The sequence below is a fragment of the Lissotriton vulgaris genome, chromosome 12 (assembly GCF_964263255.1).
Source record: "Lissotriton vulgaris chromosome 12, aLisVul1.2, whole genome shotgun sequence".
Lineage (NCBI taxonomy): Eukaryota > Metazoa > Chordata > Amphibia > Caudata > Salamandridae > Lissotriton > Lissotriton vulgaris.
The window spans coordinates 13880108-13900350 of record NC_141700.1 but is presented as its reverse complement, the minus strand read 5'-3'; the positions used below and the strand labels follow the sequence as shown (position 1 = coordinate 13900350).

Below are 20243 nucleotides of genomic sequence, written 5' to 3'. Positions count from 1 at the left end.
TATTACTTCAAAATTGGAATACCCAAAGAATTAACTCAAAGGGCCACTTAAATGAGTGGGTTTCATCTGAAACTGAATTCTACCCAAACAGAACTGCTTCTCCACTCCAAAGAGCCCCCCACCATTGGTCCACACCTGCCCTCCCTTCCAGCTCTGCAGTGTCCCACACCCTTCACTAAGTGTCTGAATGCATTTAGTAAGCGAGTATCAAAACGTTACAATTGAAGCAGCAAAATGACTAATTTTCTGGTGCTCATTCATCGTCTCTGCCTGACAAAGAAAAGGTGAGCCTGGAATCAGAGCTCTCAGGTTTGGTTTACAGAACATCGTCAGTAACTGCAGGTTTAGGAACATAGAGCTATTACCTCGTCTCTTCTGGAAGCTCTTCAATAAAACCGGACTCGCAGGCTGGGCAAATATACTCCTGAAAGACAGAAAAAGCCAGAAGTTAGAAAAGAATGGATGGACGTGCAGGCACCAAGGCAATCACTTCTGGACAGGATATATAGACTTCTTTAGTGTGAGATTAAGCATGGCTCACTTTGCAAGACATGTAGCCGCGAGCCGCACTCATGCCCTTCTCTGCAAAGCATGACAAGCGTTCCTATTCATTATGCAGTAACCTGCACTCCTATGGAGATTGAAGACCAGCTTTTGTACGTGTACTTGTTTGCCCTCCAGAAAAGCCTTGGCAGAGCACAACCTTCTCAAAATTGTGAGGAAAACAGATCCTACAAAGGAGATGTGTATCCATAAGAGGTTATAACGTGAGGGGGGAAACTGGTGCTCAGTAGGGTAGCAACCCTCCTACAAATGAGGAGGTGACCTCGGTTCCACAATAACATCTCCATGGTTACAGGTCCCTTGAAGGAAGCTGTGGATTACTCAGCGACCCCGAAGCATATACTTGCACACCTGGCTTTATGCAACATGACTGATGCGCTGTACCTTGTACAGGAGGAAACAGAACCCAGTCAGAATATCACAAAGCACATCTTCTGATCTCGGAGGATGAATTACAGTAACTACCCTCGAAACTGGCAACAGGAGAGTCAAGACAGTTACATACGGTTGAATACCATTAAGTGAGTAACATATATATATATATATTACCTACTGGCGGTCGCCAGTAGGTAGTTATAGTTAGGATTTTTTTCAATGTTAAATCTCAAAATTCTATGTGGAATAACTTTGGCACCGGTTGACGAATCTGCCTGAAAATTTCCTGAAAATGGCCTCGTCGAGCTCCGGTTCTTCCTTGAAAGTTTGGGGGGGATACGTCAAGCGGGGGCCGAGATAAAAGGGGGGTCCCAAAACGCGCTTTCCCCATGTTAATTTCCATAGGGCGGTCGATTTCACTTTTAGCTCGAACGGCTGAATGGATATACAGCAAACTTGGCAAAATTGTAGGGACTGGTAGCCCGATGTGCCTTTGCTATGTCTCAAGATATGTGCTTCAGTGGATTTTGAGTAATTTAGGTTCCAAAAAATATATATATCTATAGGCGCTCTCCGGTGCGCGCACCGGAGAGCGCTCCAGGCGCGACACGCGACTTGCGCGCAGAAAGCTGATTGGCTCTTGGGTGTCTGTAAACATTCTAAACAGTCTGGAGCGGCCGCCATCTTGTGTCTCGGTAAAATCGAGACACAAGAGGTGGCTAAAACAAAGGGGGAAATGACAATAAGGGGGAAGAGTACACCCCCTCTGACCCCCTAGTTTTGATGTGGGGGCCATTAAAGGGCCCCGCGGGGCCTCAAAAAAAAATTTTTTTTTTCGATTTCCGCGGGGGCGCACCCGGTACGCGTACCGGGGAGCTTACTGGGGAGCGTACCATGGAGATAAAAAATGACAGATTTTTTTTCACAAAAAAAAATGCATTTTTTTTATAAATTAGAGGTAGTTCTGAAAAGAACTTTTTTTTTGATTTTGTTGTTTTATATTTTTTTTAGACTTTTTAAAACAATTTTATAATTTTTGGGGATTTTTGTCAAGGGAAAAACAAAAAACAGGGATTCAAAAACGGCTCAACAGGAGCAAAAAAATGTGAAAATTTAGGGACTGTCAGGGCAGCGGTGTTGCTGTTTCTTTAGGGCAATGAGTTCAACACTCTGCTCCCCATAGCAGAGCAGTTCGTTACACTCCGTGCACAGAAATTTGATGCCTGCAAACTCTGGCTGTATGTTAGGGACCATTCTTCTACGGGATGGTCCCGAAGGTGTTGCTCCACCAGTGGAGGTGCTGCCGCCATCTGTGGGTAATTTCCGTGCCAGGTCTCTGACACTCTCCCTCGCAAAGTTGTTTGGGTGTCTTCTTTTGACATGCCTGATTAAATTGGCATTTCCAAAACTATATTTTTTCAGAGGATTGCCTCTGGATAAAGTACTACCACATATTTTGCAGGTTACTTTTGAAGCGTTGACTTTTTTTTCACCTTCAGGGATGTTATAAAATTTCCAGATGAAATGGATTTTTTTCTTCTGCCTAGGAGGGTCCTCATCTACAAATGCATCTGAATCACTGCTGGATGACTCTCTTGCAGCCATTGCTGTAGATCAGGAAAGTAGGAGATAAAGATAGTACACAGAACAGCTCTTGCTCTCTCCAAGTACAAAGCAATAGTGAAGGAAATGGGTGGGGATTTCATTCTTTGTAAAAAAAACTGTTAGCAACCAATGAAAAGTGTTATTTTAGGGTCACATGACCCGACGCGCTTACGCTGCGCGCTCCGGAGCACTTCCGGGTGCGTTTACGCGGCGCGATCGTAGGCGCTTCCGGGTGCGTTTACGCGGCGCGATCGGAGGCGCTTCCGGGGCGCACACGTGGCGCGATCGTAGGCGCTTCTGCGTGCGTTTACGCGGCGCGAACGTAGGCGCTTCCGAGGGCACTTACGTTGCGCGCCGAAGTGATGTCATCAAACTTTTACAGAAATGCATAATCATTTTCCTTATTAAAAAAAACTGATTTTATTTGTATAGTACGAAAAGTTTTGCATTATTATTAACTTTTCATTCATATTTTTTTTCACGAACGACAGTAGCGCTCTGGGTGCGCTTTCAGGTAAGCTCACCAGAAAGCTTACCGGAGCGCTTAGCTGAAAGCTTCCCGGAGCGCGCACCCAGAGCGCAAAAGAAAAAAATTATATAAAAAAAATGAATACTTACAAAAAAACAGCAAATTGTAAAAAAAAAAAAAAAAGGTTAGAAACTCGATATAGAAAGGAATTAGCATTTAAAAAACCTATGAAATTCACTGAAAAAACCATAGGTTTCACACCAGTTATAGTTCGCTGGAAATTTTACTGATATAAAACCATTGAAATTCCCACGTTATAGTTAGTCGGACTCACTATAACTTGCGCGTGCAATGCACTGCTGATGACATCACATATTACATCACTCATGACATGGTCAGTGACATCACTCATGACATCACTGATGACACCATCCATTGAATGTGTGTCTTTCTGAAAAATAAATATATTTTATATATGTATATGTAAAAGTTGATGGAAGAATAAATGTTTAAATAAGTGTCTAAATGGATGGTTTTTAAAAATTGATTGGTTAACTGGCTTATTAAGACATCATCAGCAGTGCATTGCACGCGCAAGTTATAGTGAGTCCGACTAACTATAACGTGGGAATTTCAATGGTTTTATATCAGTAAAATTTCCAGCTAACTATAACTGGTGTGAAACCTATGGTTTTTTCAGTGAATATATATATAAATAAATGTCACACCAATGTGTGCTGCCTTTAGCACAAGTGCCTCTCAACACATTTGCCAATCTTACTGAAACAAAGAACTGCTGTTTTTATGTATGTATTGAGAATGCATTTTATGTATGTATTGAGAATGCACACACTCCGTGAAGTATCGTGAAAATGTATGGCTTTAAAGCGAAAAACGTAAACAAAACGTACGGGTGTCAAAGTGGTAAGGGAATGGAGGGAAAAGAAACAGCGGATGTGAAGGAATGTGGTGTTAGTTTTGTAAGAGCTTGGGTGAGCTTAAATGCAGGAATGGGGCACTGAGCTATCGGCAGTGCCCGAAATTAATTGAAGCATTCCATGCCAACCCAAGTGAAACTGGTATGGCCAAACCTCGGCCAAGTGCTAACTGCACTACACGACACAAGGAACCTATCCCCGAGGTGACCCAAGTATGACGAAACCAGTCATGGTTGTTGTGAGAAGTTGGCCCGATATGCAGCGTTCGCTATTCTAGCGACCACTATGCATCGGTCCAAACGACCCTTATGGTGATTGGTTGTAAGTCAACCTTAGACCAGCTATCCTAGTAGCGTGGATACGAGCAGTCTTCGGGCTAAACTCTAGAGGGCGTGTTAAGCCAGCTGTTATACCATCACATACCCCTTGAACACCAAGTGAAAGGACACCACACAAGTGTTATGAAAATAAACAGTGTATTTATTAGAATCACAACAGCCCTGTACTCTTTATGAGGACAGGGTACTAAGCACAGAACAAAACTCTTAGGAAAATACTTCAAGTGCACAATTAAAACAAATGCCCGAGGGCACGGAAAGTTCTAATGGTCTCGGGCGGACCCGATAAGGCAAGTCGGAAGCGAGGGACTCGGGACCCTAGAGTAAGGAGGCTATGCAGGCACCGAAATGCCGAAGTTACCTAGCCACGAGGGCTGCGGCTGCACAAGTCTTACAGGCGTCGGGGTCTTCGCTGACGAGCCAGGAGCCGGAAGAAAAGGAGTTGCTGGCCGGCGACCAGTGATGAATAGTTCGTAGAGATCCAAGCCTGGATCAGTGATCGTTGATACCTGAAAGCAGAGGGGACCAAGTTCGTACTACTAGCCAGTAGTCAGAGGGTACCAGGAAGGCACCGGATGGCCGTCACCTCGACTAGGTGAGTGGGCGACGCTAGGCTCTGCAGTCTCACGGACCAGGAGGCGTTGTCGGCGACCAGGATGGAGGTGCGAGCTGTCCCACGAAGGTTGATGCTGTCGGCGTCGCTGGGCCCAGGATTGGGGCAACAAGCCTTGGCAGATTTCAGGGCCACGTGGTGGGCCTAAAATGGCGTCTTGAGTGGACCAGGAGGGTCCGGGGTGCTTCTCTCAAAGAAGGAAGCAAAGGCCAGTCTGGAGCAACCAGACCAGCAGCGTTGATTGTCGGATGTCGTCAAAGAAGGACACAAGCCAGCGGCTAGTGACCAGACAACGTGCTGAGCAGCGAGCAGAAGGGCCCCACGCAGATCGTGGAGATGCTGGGAGACTGCACTTCGGTGCTGGAGCTGCTCAGGGTCGGGGCTTCTCGGACCCCAGAGCACTCACCAGAGAATTGCTTCGGTGGTCGTGCTGTTTAAAAAAAAAGCGTGCAGGTTTTGATGATGGCCGGTCCCTCGAGGTCTTGTCGCACCCACAGATCTCAGCTGAGCTGACGACGTGGGTAGAGGTCAGAGGTGCCAGGGAAGCCGGTTCTCGTCGAGCTGGGCCGTCGGATCCTTGAGGAAGGACTTGCAGCAAACCGCAGAGTTCTTAAATGGTGCCCGCTAATGCAGGGTGACTACTCCTTAGCCACAAGGGAGAATTCTTAAGAAGAGTCTCGAAGTCCTTTCGTAGAAAGTATTCTTGATTCAAAGATGATCTAATTTGGAAGGGTCCCCGCTCCGGCCTTTATCCTAAAGAAAGGGGTGGGTACATGACTAGGTCCTGCCCTAGGGGCGGGACCAAGAAGGGGGGTAGTTACACCCCTCTCCCCCGCCGGACTTTCCCCAGGTCAGGGGCTGCGCGCCCCTGGAACTGGTTCTGACCAGCAGATGCGTAGTGAGCACCGGGGTGCCACTCCGCAGTCACCTTCTCGCAAAGCCCTACCTACCCAGAATACACAAACCCTGTCTGGGACGGTGCGAACACCGCCCTGGACAGGAAACCCTTTGTCCAAGCTACCCTCGCTGGAAGGACTCCCAGCAGTAAGGAGGTCAGACTCGTGTCTGTGGTGGCAGCATCCATTTTGTGGAGCTGAGGCTTGAGTTAACTTTAACCGGGGTTCACAGTTACGTACATGTCGTGTCCCTCTAGAAGGGCGGAATGCTAACCTCGTCGCCAGAATTGGTGAGGGGGCAGCATCCCGATTCGTATGACACCTTACTCGACATGTCTTGATAACGCTATACCGAAGTTACCGATATGATACGCGTTATCATGGAACAGCCATTGGGTCTTGGTTCCGCAAGCTGCAACCGGGCTCGGCTCGTGCCAGAGCCCAATTCACACGGGTCCATGCACTCTGCCTTCAGGATTGTCAAGGCCTGCCATAGGAGTGACTGATAGGAACCCGGGTGTCCATTGTGAGGTTAGATATAGGGATACTATACCTAAAGCAACGAGCGAGTACGCTACGTTGCCCCAGCTGTCGTGCAGCCAGTTGTGTCAGTTTTAGATGGCCATCCAGGGGTGGCATAATACATGCTTCAGCCCCTGGTAGGCCCTGGGTACACCGATGCCCTGAGTTACAGGGTCTGACAAGGTGGCCCAGTTCCAATTGGGTAATGCACCTAAGGTACACGCATCAATTTAGTGAGAGAACAGCTAGGCTGTGGGTCTGATTAGCAGGCCCACAGCCCGAGAAAGTCGTAAACCAGTGAAACAAAAGCAAAAAGTCTGGGTGATCATAGGATTGCAGACCCTACTCTCCTACAGTTGTGCTCCAGTATGGAGAGAACCAGGCCTGGCAGCTTAGACAGGACTATTGATATTGGAGCAGAGCCAAGGATCATTTGCATACAGCTGGTCTCTGTCTAGAGTGGCCCAGTGGACAAAACAGGATGGTCTGGAATGTGGCCTGAGCTGTCACTAGTGACTGGGATTAAAGTAATCCCTCCATTCTTCGTTTCAATCTATGGATGACAAAGAACACTCATTTTTAAACAAGCATTTGCAATGCAATAGGTCTCGCATTTGCGAGATTTAGAGCTATTGGCGTAGTAAATGACAATGTATGTATTTTGGTTTGGAGTGGATGTGTGTGGTTTGGTGTGGAATTATGTGGGTTGAATTGGAATTGTTAGCTGTGGAATTGTGTGGTGAGTAGTGTATTTGTGTGGTGGAATTATGCGATATGGAGAATAGATAGGCGTGAGAGCTGCACAGAATAGACAGAAAGGAAGACTGAGAGGGATAGGTAGTTAGTGCAGGAAGTGGTGAATGAACTATATGAAAAGGAGCAGAAGGAGAGTGTTAGTAAGAAAGACAGGGAAAAGAAGACCAGGCCACAGACGCATAAAAAGGGAGCGGAGCGCCTGTCTACGTAGAAGAGACCCCAAGAAGAGAAGGGGTGTATGGGATTGAGAGATGGAAACCTTGAAAAGGCACTGAAAAGAAACTGCTTGAAGACCTGAAGTCAACCCCATGAGAGAGGTGGGTGCAGTGCGTACGAGAGGTAGAGCTATTGGAGTTGTAAATGACAATGTCTTTTACCTATGTGTTATGGAGTGGATGTATGTGGTGTAGAGTGGAATTATGTGGTTTGGATTGGAATTGTTAATTATAGAATTGTGTGGCATTGAGTAGTGTGGTGTGGAGTGGATTTGTATAGTGAAATTATGTGGCATGGTGTGCAGTGTAATTATGTGGATATATATTGTGTGGTATGGTGTGTAACTACGTGGATTGATATTTTTTGTTGTTGTGGGTTATGTCATGGAGTATATTTATGTGGTGTGCAGCTGAATTTTGTGGCATGATGTGGAATTTTGTGGTTTGTATTGAATGCATGTGGTGTGTTGTATAATTGTGCAGTTGAGTTGAATTATGTGGTTTGTTGTCGAATTATGAGGTGTGGAATACGTGAAGTTCAATTGTGTGGCGTGGAACTGTGTGGCTTTGAGGGAAATCACAATTTTTTTTGGGAGAAGGTGAAATAGGTTTACCAGAAAATTGAAAATAATGTTAAGAATTATAGACTCATGAGTGGAATAGGAGATTTTTATTAAAAATTGGTTTACGTTGTGTTAAAAGACAAGAGGGTTTGCTTCTGGGGAAGTGAAGATTACACAGTTTCGTACACCAGTTTATCATGTTTCTCCCCTTGTATATTTGTGTGTTTGACTGACTATCCAATATAATAACATCTTTCGTAGAGAGATGTACACGGTCAGCACACATCCCGAAACGTAAGCACTGTTTTGTCTAAGCTATGAAGTGGTCTAGTTAAAAAGGATGAGATTGGGATGGGACCTAAAAAAACTTGCTAATCTAAATACGTTTGATCGGGCATGATTTCAAAGCATGAAAGATAACCATTTTTTGCATGAATAAACCAACCCTAAACGGGATCACAGGTATATGATTGAGTTGTTAGTCAATGTTAATTTAAGATGTGTTGAGCGTATCAGGAGAGCACAAAGTCAAAGTCAAATTTTTTTATTTGTTTCGGTACTCTTTTGAGGACCACAAATTTGATTAAAATATACATTTAGTTTTTCATACAAATTAATAAATTTTCAATGAAATTTTTAAAAACTTAAAAATTCTATAGCAGACATCTTCATTAGGTATCATTTTACATAAAAGTAGAAAATCTTTTGTATTGACAATCCTGCAAGACCGATAGATGGGCTCAAGACATGTTAACCTTGCATTTACAACTTTATTGTTTGGGCATATAAATAGAAGGTGCTCAAGATTCTGTTTGCCCCCCTGACAAAGGGTACATAGCGAAAAACTGTCTAGTCTCCAAGAAGAGGTAAAGGTTAGTACGGGAAGTATACCCAAACCCAACATCATGATTGCACGCCTTGCGCCGTGTGTGAGAGTATAGTCTAAATACGGCTGTTCTTGCTTATATTCCTGAGAGTCAGCATAAATCTTGTACACAGATAGTTTGGTGCAATGTAAGTGATCTAGCTCATAACTCAATTTGGGGGTAAAGTTTTTTAGGAAAAGTTTGAGTTGTGCAGGTGTCCATGATGACAAAATTTCTAAGCTGACTTTTGCTAGCTGAAACGCCTCTCTCATATTTTTAGAAAAGATAAGATGGGTGGAATCTTTATCAAATGTTTCTATTTTTAACAGACATCGTAGAGTACCTTTTTTAGAATGGAGAAGGTTATAGGCCCACCTGATGATACTTGCTACGGCTGTGGCATATGCGCTGGTGATAGTACATTCCAGTCTTAACGCCTGTACTGGTGTAAAAGTAGAAACTTTCAGTAGTTTTTTTAGTATTTTGCCTTCGTTTAAGTCCATATAGGTCCATTGTTTTAAAGGAATATATTCCGAGGCATATGACAGGACCGGAGGAATCTTAGCTCTGTAGACTTTTATTAGTGCAGAAAAGTGCCTATTTCCAGTGGCCGTGTACAGGCGTGACATGGCCCCAGCATGTAAATCACTTTTCCTTTTTAAATGATTGATTTGTTTGATGTTACTCATGTTGTGTGAGAAAATTCTACCAAGATAGGTATATTCCTTTACCTGCTCTAACCTCTCACCACCCAGCTTCCATTGGTACCTCACACCTTTTTTCTTTTTCGAAAATGCAACCACTTTAGTTTTGTTTATATTCGGGATTAGAAAATTTTCCTTAGAGTAGTTGTATAAAATATCTAAAAGGCTTTGAAGTCCAAAAGGCGTTAAGTCGAACATGACTATATCGTCCGCATACAGCAGGGCATGAATGCGCTCAGTGGCGATCTTCGGAGGTGTGCATAACCCCTGTTGTAACTGGGATGGTAAGTCACTTAAGTACAGAGAATAAAATCGGAGACAAAAGACACCCTTGTTTTAAGCCGTTAGATGTCCTTATTATCTTTGACAAGCCCTTATCTCTCCCCATTTGAACGCGGCACCAGGTGTTACTGTGGAGATTCACTATTAGTTGTAGTAGTGGTTCAGGGATACCCATCCTTCTTAGTTTTGACCACAGGGTCGGTCTATCCACTCGGTCAAAGGCGGTGGAGTAGTCGATGAACGCTGCGTATATGGGTTGTGATTTCCCTGTTACATATTTATCTAGGATTGTCTGAAAGATAGCTATGTTATCTGTGACTGAATGGTTCGGTCGGAATCCAGCCTGAAACATGGGAATTAGACCCAACGTAAATGCCCAAGATTTCAACCTGTCCAATATTTCTGCTGCAAAAATCTTCCCGGCAGCGTCCATAAGAGCTATTTGTCTGTAGTTTCCTGCTATGTTTCTTTTTCCTTTTTTGTATATCGGGATAATTATGATTCCCTTCCAGGAGTTTGGTATTTTTCCAGAGTCAAAAATGTAATTGAACAATGGCGAGAGTATCAGGCCCCACACTTTGTGATCGGCTTGGTAGACCTTAATAGGAATCTGATCAGGGCCGGATGCACCCGTGCTTCTTGCCTTTCTAATATTCATGGCAATAGACACAGCCGAAGTCTTGGTGATTTTAGAATCTTTGATTTCCATATCTCGTTCAACAGCCTCTCTTTCCATAGTATTCAGATTGGATTTGTATAAGTCGCTCAGGTAGATATCCCAGTCTTCCTCTGAAACGGGAGTTGCTTCCAACTTCTTTTTGGTTCCAGTCATTTTCGCAATCAAGGACCAATATTTGCGCTGGTTCAATATTTGCGCAGGTCCAATATTTGCGCTGGTCCAATATTTGCGCAGGAGAGCACAAAATTGATGCATACTTCTAAATCTTCTTCCCTCCTTCTAAAGTCCAAACAAAAACTGACACTAATGACCTAGCATTTTAGACTACATTGGCGATTCAGAAACGCTGTACTAATTTGAAGTGGGATACAAATTAATTTTACTCTTTCGAATGGAATTTAAATAGATAATCTAACCATGCCCAGGGGCTGATTATGGGTTGCAATTGTTCACTTTTGTTAGCATTTTTTTGCACACTTGGTGTGGCTGAATGACTGTTGCGTTACACTGATCTTGGGGAGGAACTTCGTAAATACATGTGGGCTAACATAGATTTATAGATGGACGATGCACTATTGCATGATAGAATGAATATGAAAGCGTACCCTGAACTTGAGGAGCGATCAGAAATCTGTAAATCTATTTTGTGCCCCATGTGGCTTAAACTACTCACGTTAGACTGGAGATCACATTATGGTGATGGAGTGAAATTTTGTTTGTAAAGAATTGGAATAAGAGTTTGTTAGGTAGTGCGTACTTTCTAGCTTGGAGGACGTAAAAAAAACTAGATACTGATAAATAAAGAGGACTTGTGCGACAACATAATTTAGACCTTGTATTTATATGCCTTCAGGGAGCGCTCAAGGGACTCAATGGATCCGTTATAGGTTTGGCATAGATTAAGGCCACGGTACAAGACATGGGTCAATATTAAAAAGCTGATAGCTAAGCCGGTAATGGTACAATTCTATTTGTAAATAAGTAGAACCCCTGCATATAATAATTAATGGTTCCAGGGTAGCACAAGATGGAGGACAATAAGTAAACAATGTGCAAAGTGCCATATTAGACCGCTGTCAAATAGTACAGTGAAGTAAATAGATCTGCCGCTCGCAGTCGTGTCTGTGTCCTGGTAAAAGCGGTGGGAATTATCTTGCCATTCAACTGCCCTGAAGACGGAACCCTTGGAACATTGAGCCCGTGTGCTCCACCTTACCCGGAGTAACTTTGCCCTGAAGACGGAACTCTGTTCGAGCCCGTGTGCTCCATCCCAGGGTTTGTGCTGTAGCTGAAGGAGTCGAAGCGGTCAGCGGGAGCGGGACTGCGAGGCCCAGAGGTGCTTGCGCCAGGTCATCGCGCGCACCTGGTGCCTCTTCCCGCCCCCTCCTCCCTGAAGGCTCTTAACGACTCGCGGCCCCCGCTTTGCGGGAGCCGCTCGCAGTCGTGTCTGTGTCCTGGTAAAAGCGGTGGGAATTATCTTGCCATTCAACTGCCCTGAAGACGGAACCCTTGGAACATTGAGCCCGTGAGCTCCACCTTACCCGGATTAACTTTGCCCTGAAGACGGAACTCTGTTCGAGCCCGTGTGCTCCATCACAGGGTTTGTGCTGTAGCTGAGGGAGTCGAAGCGGTCAGCGGGAGCGGGACTGCGAGGCCCAGAGGTGCTTGCGCCAGGTCATCGCGCGCACCTGGTGCCTCTTCCCGCCCCCCCTCCTCCTACTTAGCCCAGCCTCCAGACGCGTACGCGGGACGCGGGCAGACGGAAGCGCGGGCGAAGACCGGGCAAAGAGCGGGCCGTTTGAGGCCGTTCGAGAATGTTAGAGACTGGACTGGGCCACCCCATTTACATCAGGAATCTCCCCAATAGTCACTTCTGATTCTACTAAATCATTGCCCTCTCCCTAGGCGTCCTTGAGCCATATTACTCATTATGAGCAAAATGGCGACGAGGAGCAAAGCCAGTCTGGCAGCTAATGGCCCCACAACAACTGCCCCTAATCAAGGTAAAATTGATAACTATTTTCTGAAGGCAGGTTCCCTCTTGATAGATGATATCACTCTTCTAGAAAGACGAATTTCGCAGGAAATAGAGTGGGTCAGGAGGTCATCGATTGGCGTTATGGCGATGGCAAAAACTCCTGAGGATAGGCGGATCATAGATAGCTCACAGCTCGGTGCTTGTGGTGGGGTACAGCAAACCACTAGTATAGACCTCTCTGAGGGAACTTTAAGCGATCTAGAGGATATGAGTCTTCTTTCACTGCCATTGACGCAAATTACTCAACCACCAAACACAACAATTACGGGGGAGGATACTGATCTAACCATCCAAAGCCCTATCCACTGAGGGAAGAACTTCCCTCAACAACCGACATCCCAAATTTAACAGGGTCATCGAGTGCAGATCGGGGCTTAAGGGAGGGCGCCATACAAAAGAGGAAAATGGGGAAACAGAGTAATAAGGAAAGGAAGGCAAAAAAAGCGAGGCAAAAGGCAGGGTCAATACACAACACATCTAGTACAGACCATACCATCCAGGACAGAATTTCACCTGTGATATCGATCGACCCCTCCCAGGAACCTCCTAGTGACACTCTCACTGATCCGCCACCTCCCACCACTGAACACAATTCTGAGTCAGCTGAAGAGGACATAACACTAGCAGATATAGGTCATCTCTTTAAGTCAATCTTAAGCCCCCTAGAAGCACGCCTGATGAAAATGGAGGCGAGACTAATTAAAATTGAGAAAACTGCCTTACAGTTCATGGACTGTTGGAAACCGGGGGCCCCCGGCCCCACATTTTCCAACATCGATCCAAAACATAAAAGCAACTCGGATCCTCCTAAACTTGTAAAAACTAGCGAGGCAGCAACAACTTCATTGGGTGCTAAAAATACCAAATCACATAGTAACCAACCATCAAACCCAAAAGCTAAATCATCAACGCTAGTGACTTCTGTGGGCGCCCCCAAAAAACAACTTCCTACCGCACAACAACAATCATCTTTAGCTAATGATAACACGCAGCTCAATCCACAACACAAAACTCCCCTCAAACCCCCCTTGACTATCAACCAAAACGTACCAGACCTTAATAACCCAGCGGTAAAACCACCAAGAACAGTCACTGTCAATCTTCCCACCTGAGGTAGCTCCATATACTGTCATTCTAGCTGGGGTACCCGAATTAAAATCGGATTCAAATGAGACAGGGGAGTCATTAAAAAATAAAGTAATCAACTGGCTCTCAATACATGGGCCTCTTCCCAGAGGTATGACCAGCAATATTCGCATGGTAAGAAGAGTCTCGTGGGTAGGCAAGAGACCTAAAACAATAAGTGGTGACTGTATACTGGTGAGTTTCAAAGAACCAGGAATAGTCTCATTTATTTGTAGTTCCTTTCTGGAGGATGAAGGGAGTACTATTCACCCAGTCCCTCTCTCGTTCTTTTACCCAGCAAACGACCACATAACCAATGACCAGAGACGAGGATACCATCAGAACTCACAGGGAAATTGGGAGGGTAACCAGGGAAGGAGGAGACTCCCCTTTAATCAAATGCGAATACCCCCTGACCATCCGACCATATAGAACAACTTCCAGGGATGGGAAACTGTACAGAGGAGAGGAATGGGAAGGGGTGGATTTGATAGAGAGGTGCCATGGCCCCCAAGATTCTACCAGCCACCATTTCTACCGCTGTCTAATCGTTATGACTGCCTTGAAATGGTGGACTGACAGCTGGCCTCTGTAGAAGGGGCATACGAGCAACCACTAGGGTTTGAACAAGGCAACCATGACTCTCCTAATTTTAGGGAGGAGAAATCCACTACTGGGAATTCAGACCTACCCCATGAGCTAAAAAAAAGGGAAATTATCCTGGAAGGCCTACCCATGGCTGAAGGGCATATAGATAGTGCATTAAGGTTAGACCACACAAGTCAAACGGTTAACCAACCTGGTACGCAGACTGCCCCACAAACTTTAAAATTGCTTTCTTGGAATGTGGCAGGCCTGGCCAACAAAATAGACTCTGACTCATGGGCCGAGCTAATACATCCAAAAAGCGTTTGTCTCCTTCAAGAGCCCTGGACAAGGGATGAGACCTCCTTTAGGGGCTTCCAGACATTCTCAATTCCAGCTACCTGGGGTGGGAGAGGCAGACCATCTGGAGGCTTGGCAACCTGGGTGGCTTCCGACTTAGGCTGTCTAGCCTCAAGATATACAGTAGACTCTGAATATATACTGGCCGTCCTACTCGAATGGCCGGGTCCTTTTAAATTACTAGTCATAAATATCTATTCCAGGCCAGTCCAAATAGCGTCTATTTCCAAAACTATAGAGGCACTGTCACGCCTCCTAGAAACCATCCCTGGGGATATGTCTTACCTAATAGGGGGGGACTTCAATTCACATTTTGAACCATTACCTGGACTACTTGATGGACCCTCCCTAGAGGAGGATTCAAGTTGGCAGGTTCCTCAGACAGAAGCACCCCCTCCTAGAGCATGGACACCGCTGGCCGTTCAAATAAACACACTAAATCTCACCTACGGTTTGAGAGCTTGTAACGGCCGCACTAGGTCTGACATCCCGTGCAAATGTACATTTAACAAAGTAGGGAGGGAATCCAGATTGGATTACTTCCTGGTACAAATGCAGGTATGGAAAAGGGTAGTGGATTTTAAAATAATACCTAGGCATGACAGTGACCACAATGCCTTGGAATTAGAGTACGCCATCCCTTATCCGTGGGTGACTGTGTCAAGCGAGCAGGAATTGAAAGGGGGATACCTCTTGGACAACAACAGGAGGCGGATAAGATGGGAAAAGCTTGCCTCTAGTGAAGAGAAGCTAGCCTCTCTCTATGCTGGAATAATCCCTATCCTCGAGGAGGCCTTTGGCTTATGGAATCTAGACTCCCTAAAAGATACTAGTGAGGATTTAGCACAAGTACACGAACACCTAATTAGGAAGCTCGAAGTCGATCTCTTTAGCACAAGGCGACCAAGAACTCAGGGACCGACCAAAAACACTTGGTACAATAGCACCTGTCGATTGGCAAAACGAGACCTCCTATTCACTATAAAAGAAGGTGGCTCTAGGGAGGAGATCCGCTCTAAAAGGAGTGCTTACAAATCACTTATAGCTAATGCTAAAACAGAGTGGGATGTACACCATTGGGAGAATCTATCGGAGTCCCTAGCCAAAAGGGACTCCCGTAGATTCTGGAGAATAATCAACCATGGGAGCAGGGATCTTCCCTCGGCAATTGAACCCAACATTGCAGCAAACGTCTGGCAAGATCACTTCCAGCAGCTATATTCCCCCGAAAACGAGGAGTTCGAAAAAACAACATCTATTACTCTTGCCACATACACTTCTGTCCCCTTCACCATAAAAGACATCAGGGCGGCAATAGCGGGGCTTTCCTCTGGAAAGGCGCCGGGCTTGGATGGGGTGTCGGGTGACCTCTTCAGGCAGGAACCTGGGATTTGGGCACCCTACTTAATGGTTTTATTCAATGCCGTGCTGGGGGGAATGAAAATACCGGATACTTGGCTGGGAGCGGAGGTGGTCCCGATATTTAAAAAAGGGTCGCCCCTGCTACCCGCCAACTTCCGCCCAATCAGCCTCATTGATGTATCCCAGAAGTTGTTTGGCAGATTAATCCTGGATAGGCTGCAAAGCTGGATGGAGGAGACTGATATTTTAAGCCCTCTCCAGGCGGGATTTAGGAAAGGAGTCTCAACAGTTGATCAAATACTTAGATTGAACATTCTGTACTGGAAGACGGTACATCTAGAAGGTGGGTCACTGTATGCGGTTTTCGTGGACCTCAGTGCCGCCTTCGATTTGGTCCCTAGGGCCAAATTGTGGGCGGTACTGGCTGATCTGGGTGTCCCTGGAGATATTCTCCAGATTCTAATCAGGCTACACACAGACAACTACGCCCGAGTAAGATATGGAAAGGGCGGTAGGCTGACAGACAGGTTCCCTGTTCAAAGAGGGGTAAGGCAGGGTTGTGTGTTGGCGCCGACCCTGTTCTGTCTATTCACGAACGGGGTGATAGAGCATTTGAGCAGGATCCCTAACATCGATGCGCCGCAATTGAACAGCAGCAGGGTGCTAGCGATTATGTTAGCGGACGACACCCTGCTGTTGTCAAAAACACCAATGGGGCTACAGAGAGTCTTGAATGGGTTATTGGAGTTCTGCAATTAAAGGGGATTAGAAATAAACCCCTCCAAGACCAAATTCATACGTGCAAGAATTATAAGGGACTCTAATGCTGCACGAACTATTAGTTCTTAAATCAAAATGTATTCATTTTAATTAGACTGTAATCATGAATTTTTGAATCCTAAAATACTGAACTCATTTTAACGATTTTATGGTGGCATTTATTTGTACATCTTTTATGATCACTCATGATCGAAATAAAGATTATTTGAAATTGAAATAGATCGAAAAAAAACACCATTAGGCTTAAGTCTCACCGTCATGGATTAACAGTTATTAGCTAGCTGTCTCTCGCCGTTTATAAGTCTTTTTACTGCTCTTGTGACAAACTTGGCGAACCGGATATTAAGCAGCAGATTGTCTGGATTCATAGATGCAAGGATAGTTTGTCGACAAGTGTGAATGAGAGTTTGTTCCATTCAACCTTTTTTTTTTGGTAAATATATTTTTATTGCAGCAAAAACAAGGATTAATGACAAATCGTATACGCCATTCCAGCCGGTAACCAGTGTACATCTAGTTCTCCACTGCTCCCCTCACACAGCCATTTAGCTCACACCCTGGAGGTTGAGCGGCGCAATCGTGGAGAAAGATCCGTTCTGGGGGATGCCACATGAATCAGCGACATCCTGTTGTCTGGAAGATGGCAAGGCCGCTTTTCGGACCACATATTCCCACCTACGTTTGCAGTGTTACAACAGTTCCAACCAAACTTCGTCACCATCCCCGAACCAACCCCTCCCCCTTGTCCAACTCCCCCAACCCTCCCTCCGTCCCACCTCCTTCCCCCCCCCCCCACCCAGGCGTGTCAGAGTTCTACTAATGCGAGTCTGCGTACCACTCCACTAGCTCGGACCCGAGGCAGACCATCAGGAGCAATCAACTAAGACTGATAGTCATCACGTAGGAAGCAGGGAAACAAGGGGTGGAGGTCAGGTCACCACCACCTCAGGCGGCTACTCCGCCGGAGCAGGGCTATGCGCGGGGGTGTCATCATCTAGGTCCAAGAGTTGGAGGTCGAGGACCAACCGCTCCCACGCCCAGGCCCTCTCCAGAGCCGCGTCATTGCTCGCCCTGAGTGCAGCCTGCATGCGGAGCTCCCCCTCACACCGGGACCATTTGTGTAGCTCAGCCTTCCATCTCTCTACAGTGGGGCCCCTACTTGACTTCCATTGGGATGTTATGGCACGCTTCGCTAAGAGTAGGCCTAGGTCCAGAAACTTGCTAGTGATTTTGTTCATTGATGTGTGTGGGAACCAGTGTAGGATGCAGTGTGCCATGTTAAATTGCAAGTCCCTCTCCGTGATCTCCCCCAGAGTATCCACTACTTCCCGCCAAAAGGAACATAACTGCGGGCAGGACCAGAACATGTGCTGGAAGTCAGCCACGTCCGCCGGGCACCGCGGACAGGTCGCCGGGTGAGTCGTGAAATATGTATGTAATTTGTCAGGGGTCAGGTAGGCCCTGTGCAGGACGTAGAAGTGCACCAGCTGGAACCTAGTGTTGCGCGTCCCGTTCCGGGCCCGTTCCACTATGCTAGACCATGCCTCCTCAGGAATCTCCGTCGTCAAGTCAGCCTCCCATCTCGCCTTCACAGATAGCAGTGGGGTGATAGTCTCGTAGACCATGCGTCTATATAGGCACGTGACAGCCTTGACCGTCCCCGCCATCATCACTACGTATTGGCAGCCCAGCGAAAGCGGTGGTTCCGACATGCCCGTCCTCCAGTGCTTGCGGATCGCCGTCGTCAGCACCGCGTGGAGGAGGAAGTCCCCCCCCCCCCCCGCCAGTTCAAAGCGGTCTCGCAAGAGGTCGAAAGGCAGCAGCACTCCGTTCTCATATAGGTCCCCCATGGACTCCAACCCCTGCTGCCCCCAGCTCTCAAGTCGGCGCCATGAGCCCCCATGTGGGAGCGCCCCGCACAGCTTCAGCGGGATCTCAGGTGCGAATGGGACTGTAATGTGGCCCCTCCATCGATATCTGTTCCAGCATTTCCGTGCCGTCGCAAATTCCTGGGTGAGATGGAACTCTCCCATCGGAAGTCCCAGGACAATCCGGGATAATACCTGAACCGGTCCCGCCGGCTCCCCTGATCCGTCCTCCTCTCTCATTGCTCTCGCGACCCACTGTGTCAGCCATTGCAGCTGGGCCGCCAGGTAGTATAGTTCATAGTCCGGCACCGCTAGCCCTCCTTCCGCTCTAGGACGGAGAAGTGTGCTGTGCGCCACCCTGCGTCTGCCCGCCCCCCCCATAGAAAGCCGATCACCATCGACCTCAGCTTCCGGAAGTAGCTCACCGGGATCCAGATCGGGAGGGTTCTGAAGAAATAAAGCAGCCGCGGCAGGGTCACCATTTTAAGGAGCGCCACTGTTCCCATTAGCGACAATGGGAGCGTGCTCCAGAAGTCAAAGTTCACCTTAGTGAGCCTTATTGCCGACCCAATGTTGCCCTCGAGGAGGTCTGCCTGATCATGAAAGATCGAGGTGCCTAGGTAGATAAGACTCCTCTCCTCCCATGTCACTCCTTCCGCAGACTGTGAACAAAGTCTGCGTGGGCGGGTCGGGAACAGGTAGGACTTTGCCCAGTTCACCCGGAGGCCCGACACCCCACTCAATGATTGCAAGAGGGACTTGGCCCCACGCAGGGACGCTGCAGAGTCCGCTAAGAACATCAGCAGGTCGTCGGCGTACAAGGCGATGTGGTGTACTTGTCCGTAGACATCCAGCCCCTGATATGCCTGTCCCCGCATGGCTCGCGCCGCTAGGGGTTCGACCGCTATGGCAAATAATAGGGGGGAGAGGGGACATCCCTGGCGGGTGCCCCTGCCCACCATACACATCTCAGATTATTCTGCCAGTCCTGACCCTCGCTGTGGCGTTCCGGTAGAGTAACGACATCCAGTCCACGAAACCCTCGCCCAGACCCAGCGTGCGCATGACATGGAAAAGATACGGCCATTCCAGGCTGTCAAAGGCCTTCTCCATGTCGACTGCGAACACTGTAGCTTCCTCACCGTCGTAGGTGTTGGCCTCCAAGACATGCAGGAGCCGTCGTATATTAAGCGCCGTGTTGCGGGTCGGGATAAACTCGGATTGGTCCGCATGGATCAGCGTGGACATAGGAGGGAAGAATCGCGTCGCTAGGATTTTACTTAAGATCTTGTAGTCCAGATTGAGCATGGACAGTGGCCGATACGCCGCCCTGTCCCACGGCTGTTTGCCTGGTATCAATAGCGGGACGAGGAGTGCCTCACCAGTGGTCACCGGCAGGCTGCCCAGGCGCCTCGCCTCATTATAAAGCCACGTCAGGTGGGGCGCAAGGAGATCAGTGTAGGTGAGATAGAATTCCGTAGGGAGCCCGTCGGAGCCCGGCGTCTTATTTCTCGCCATGCTCTTGATGGCGACTTTCACCTCCCTCTCCTCAATTTTGCCCCCAAGCAGCTTTGCGTCTTCTTCCGCCAGCTCCGGCAAGTCTAGTCCCTCCAGGAAACCCCGGAATGCGTCCACCGACGGCAGGACCCTGCTACGGTAAAGCTCCGTGTAGTAATCATAGAAAATCTCATTAATCCCCTGCTGGTCAAACCGCGCAGCGCCCGAGTGATCTCTGAGCTC

The 20243-nt window shown here is 47.2% G+C and overlaps 1 protein-coding gene across 1 annotated transcript in view; it reads right to left on the bottom strand.

Annotated features, from left to right (window-relative positions):
• RNF126 (ring finger protein 126) overlaps positions 1 to 20243 on the bottom strand; it is a 108866-nt gene that overhangs the window by 56826 nt on the left and 31797 nt on the right. The window contains exon 2 of the mRNA XM_086946738.1: positions 366 to 424. Within this exon, the coding sequence (XP_086802864.1) occupies positions 366 to 424 (59 nt within the window). The remainder of the gene's footprint in view (positions 1 to 365; positions 425 to 20243) is intronic.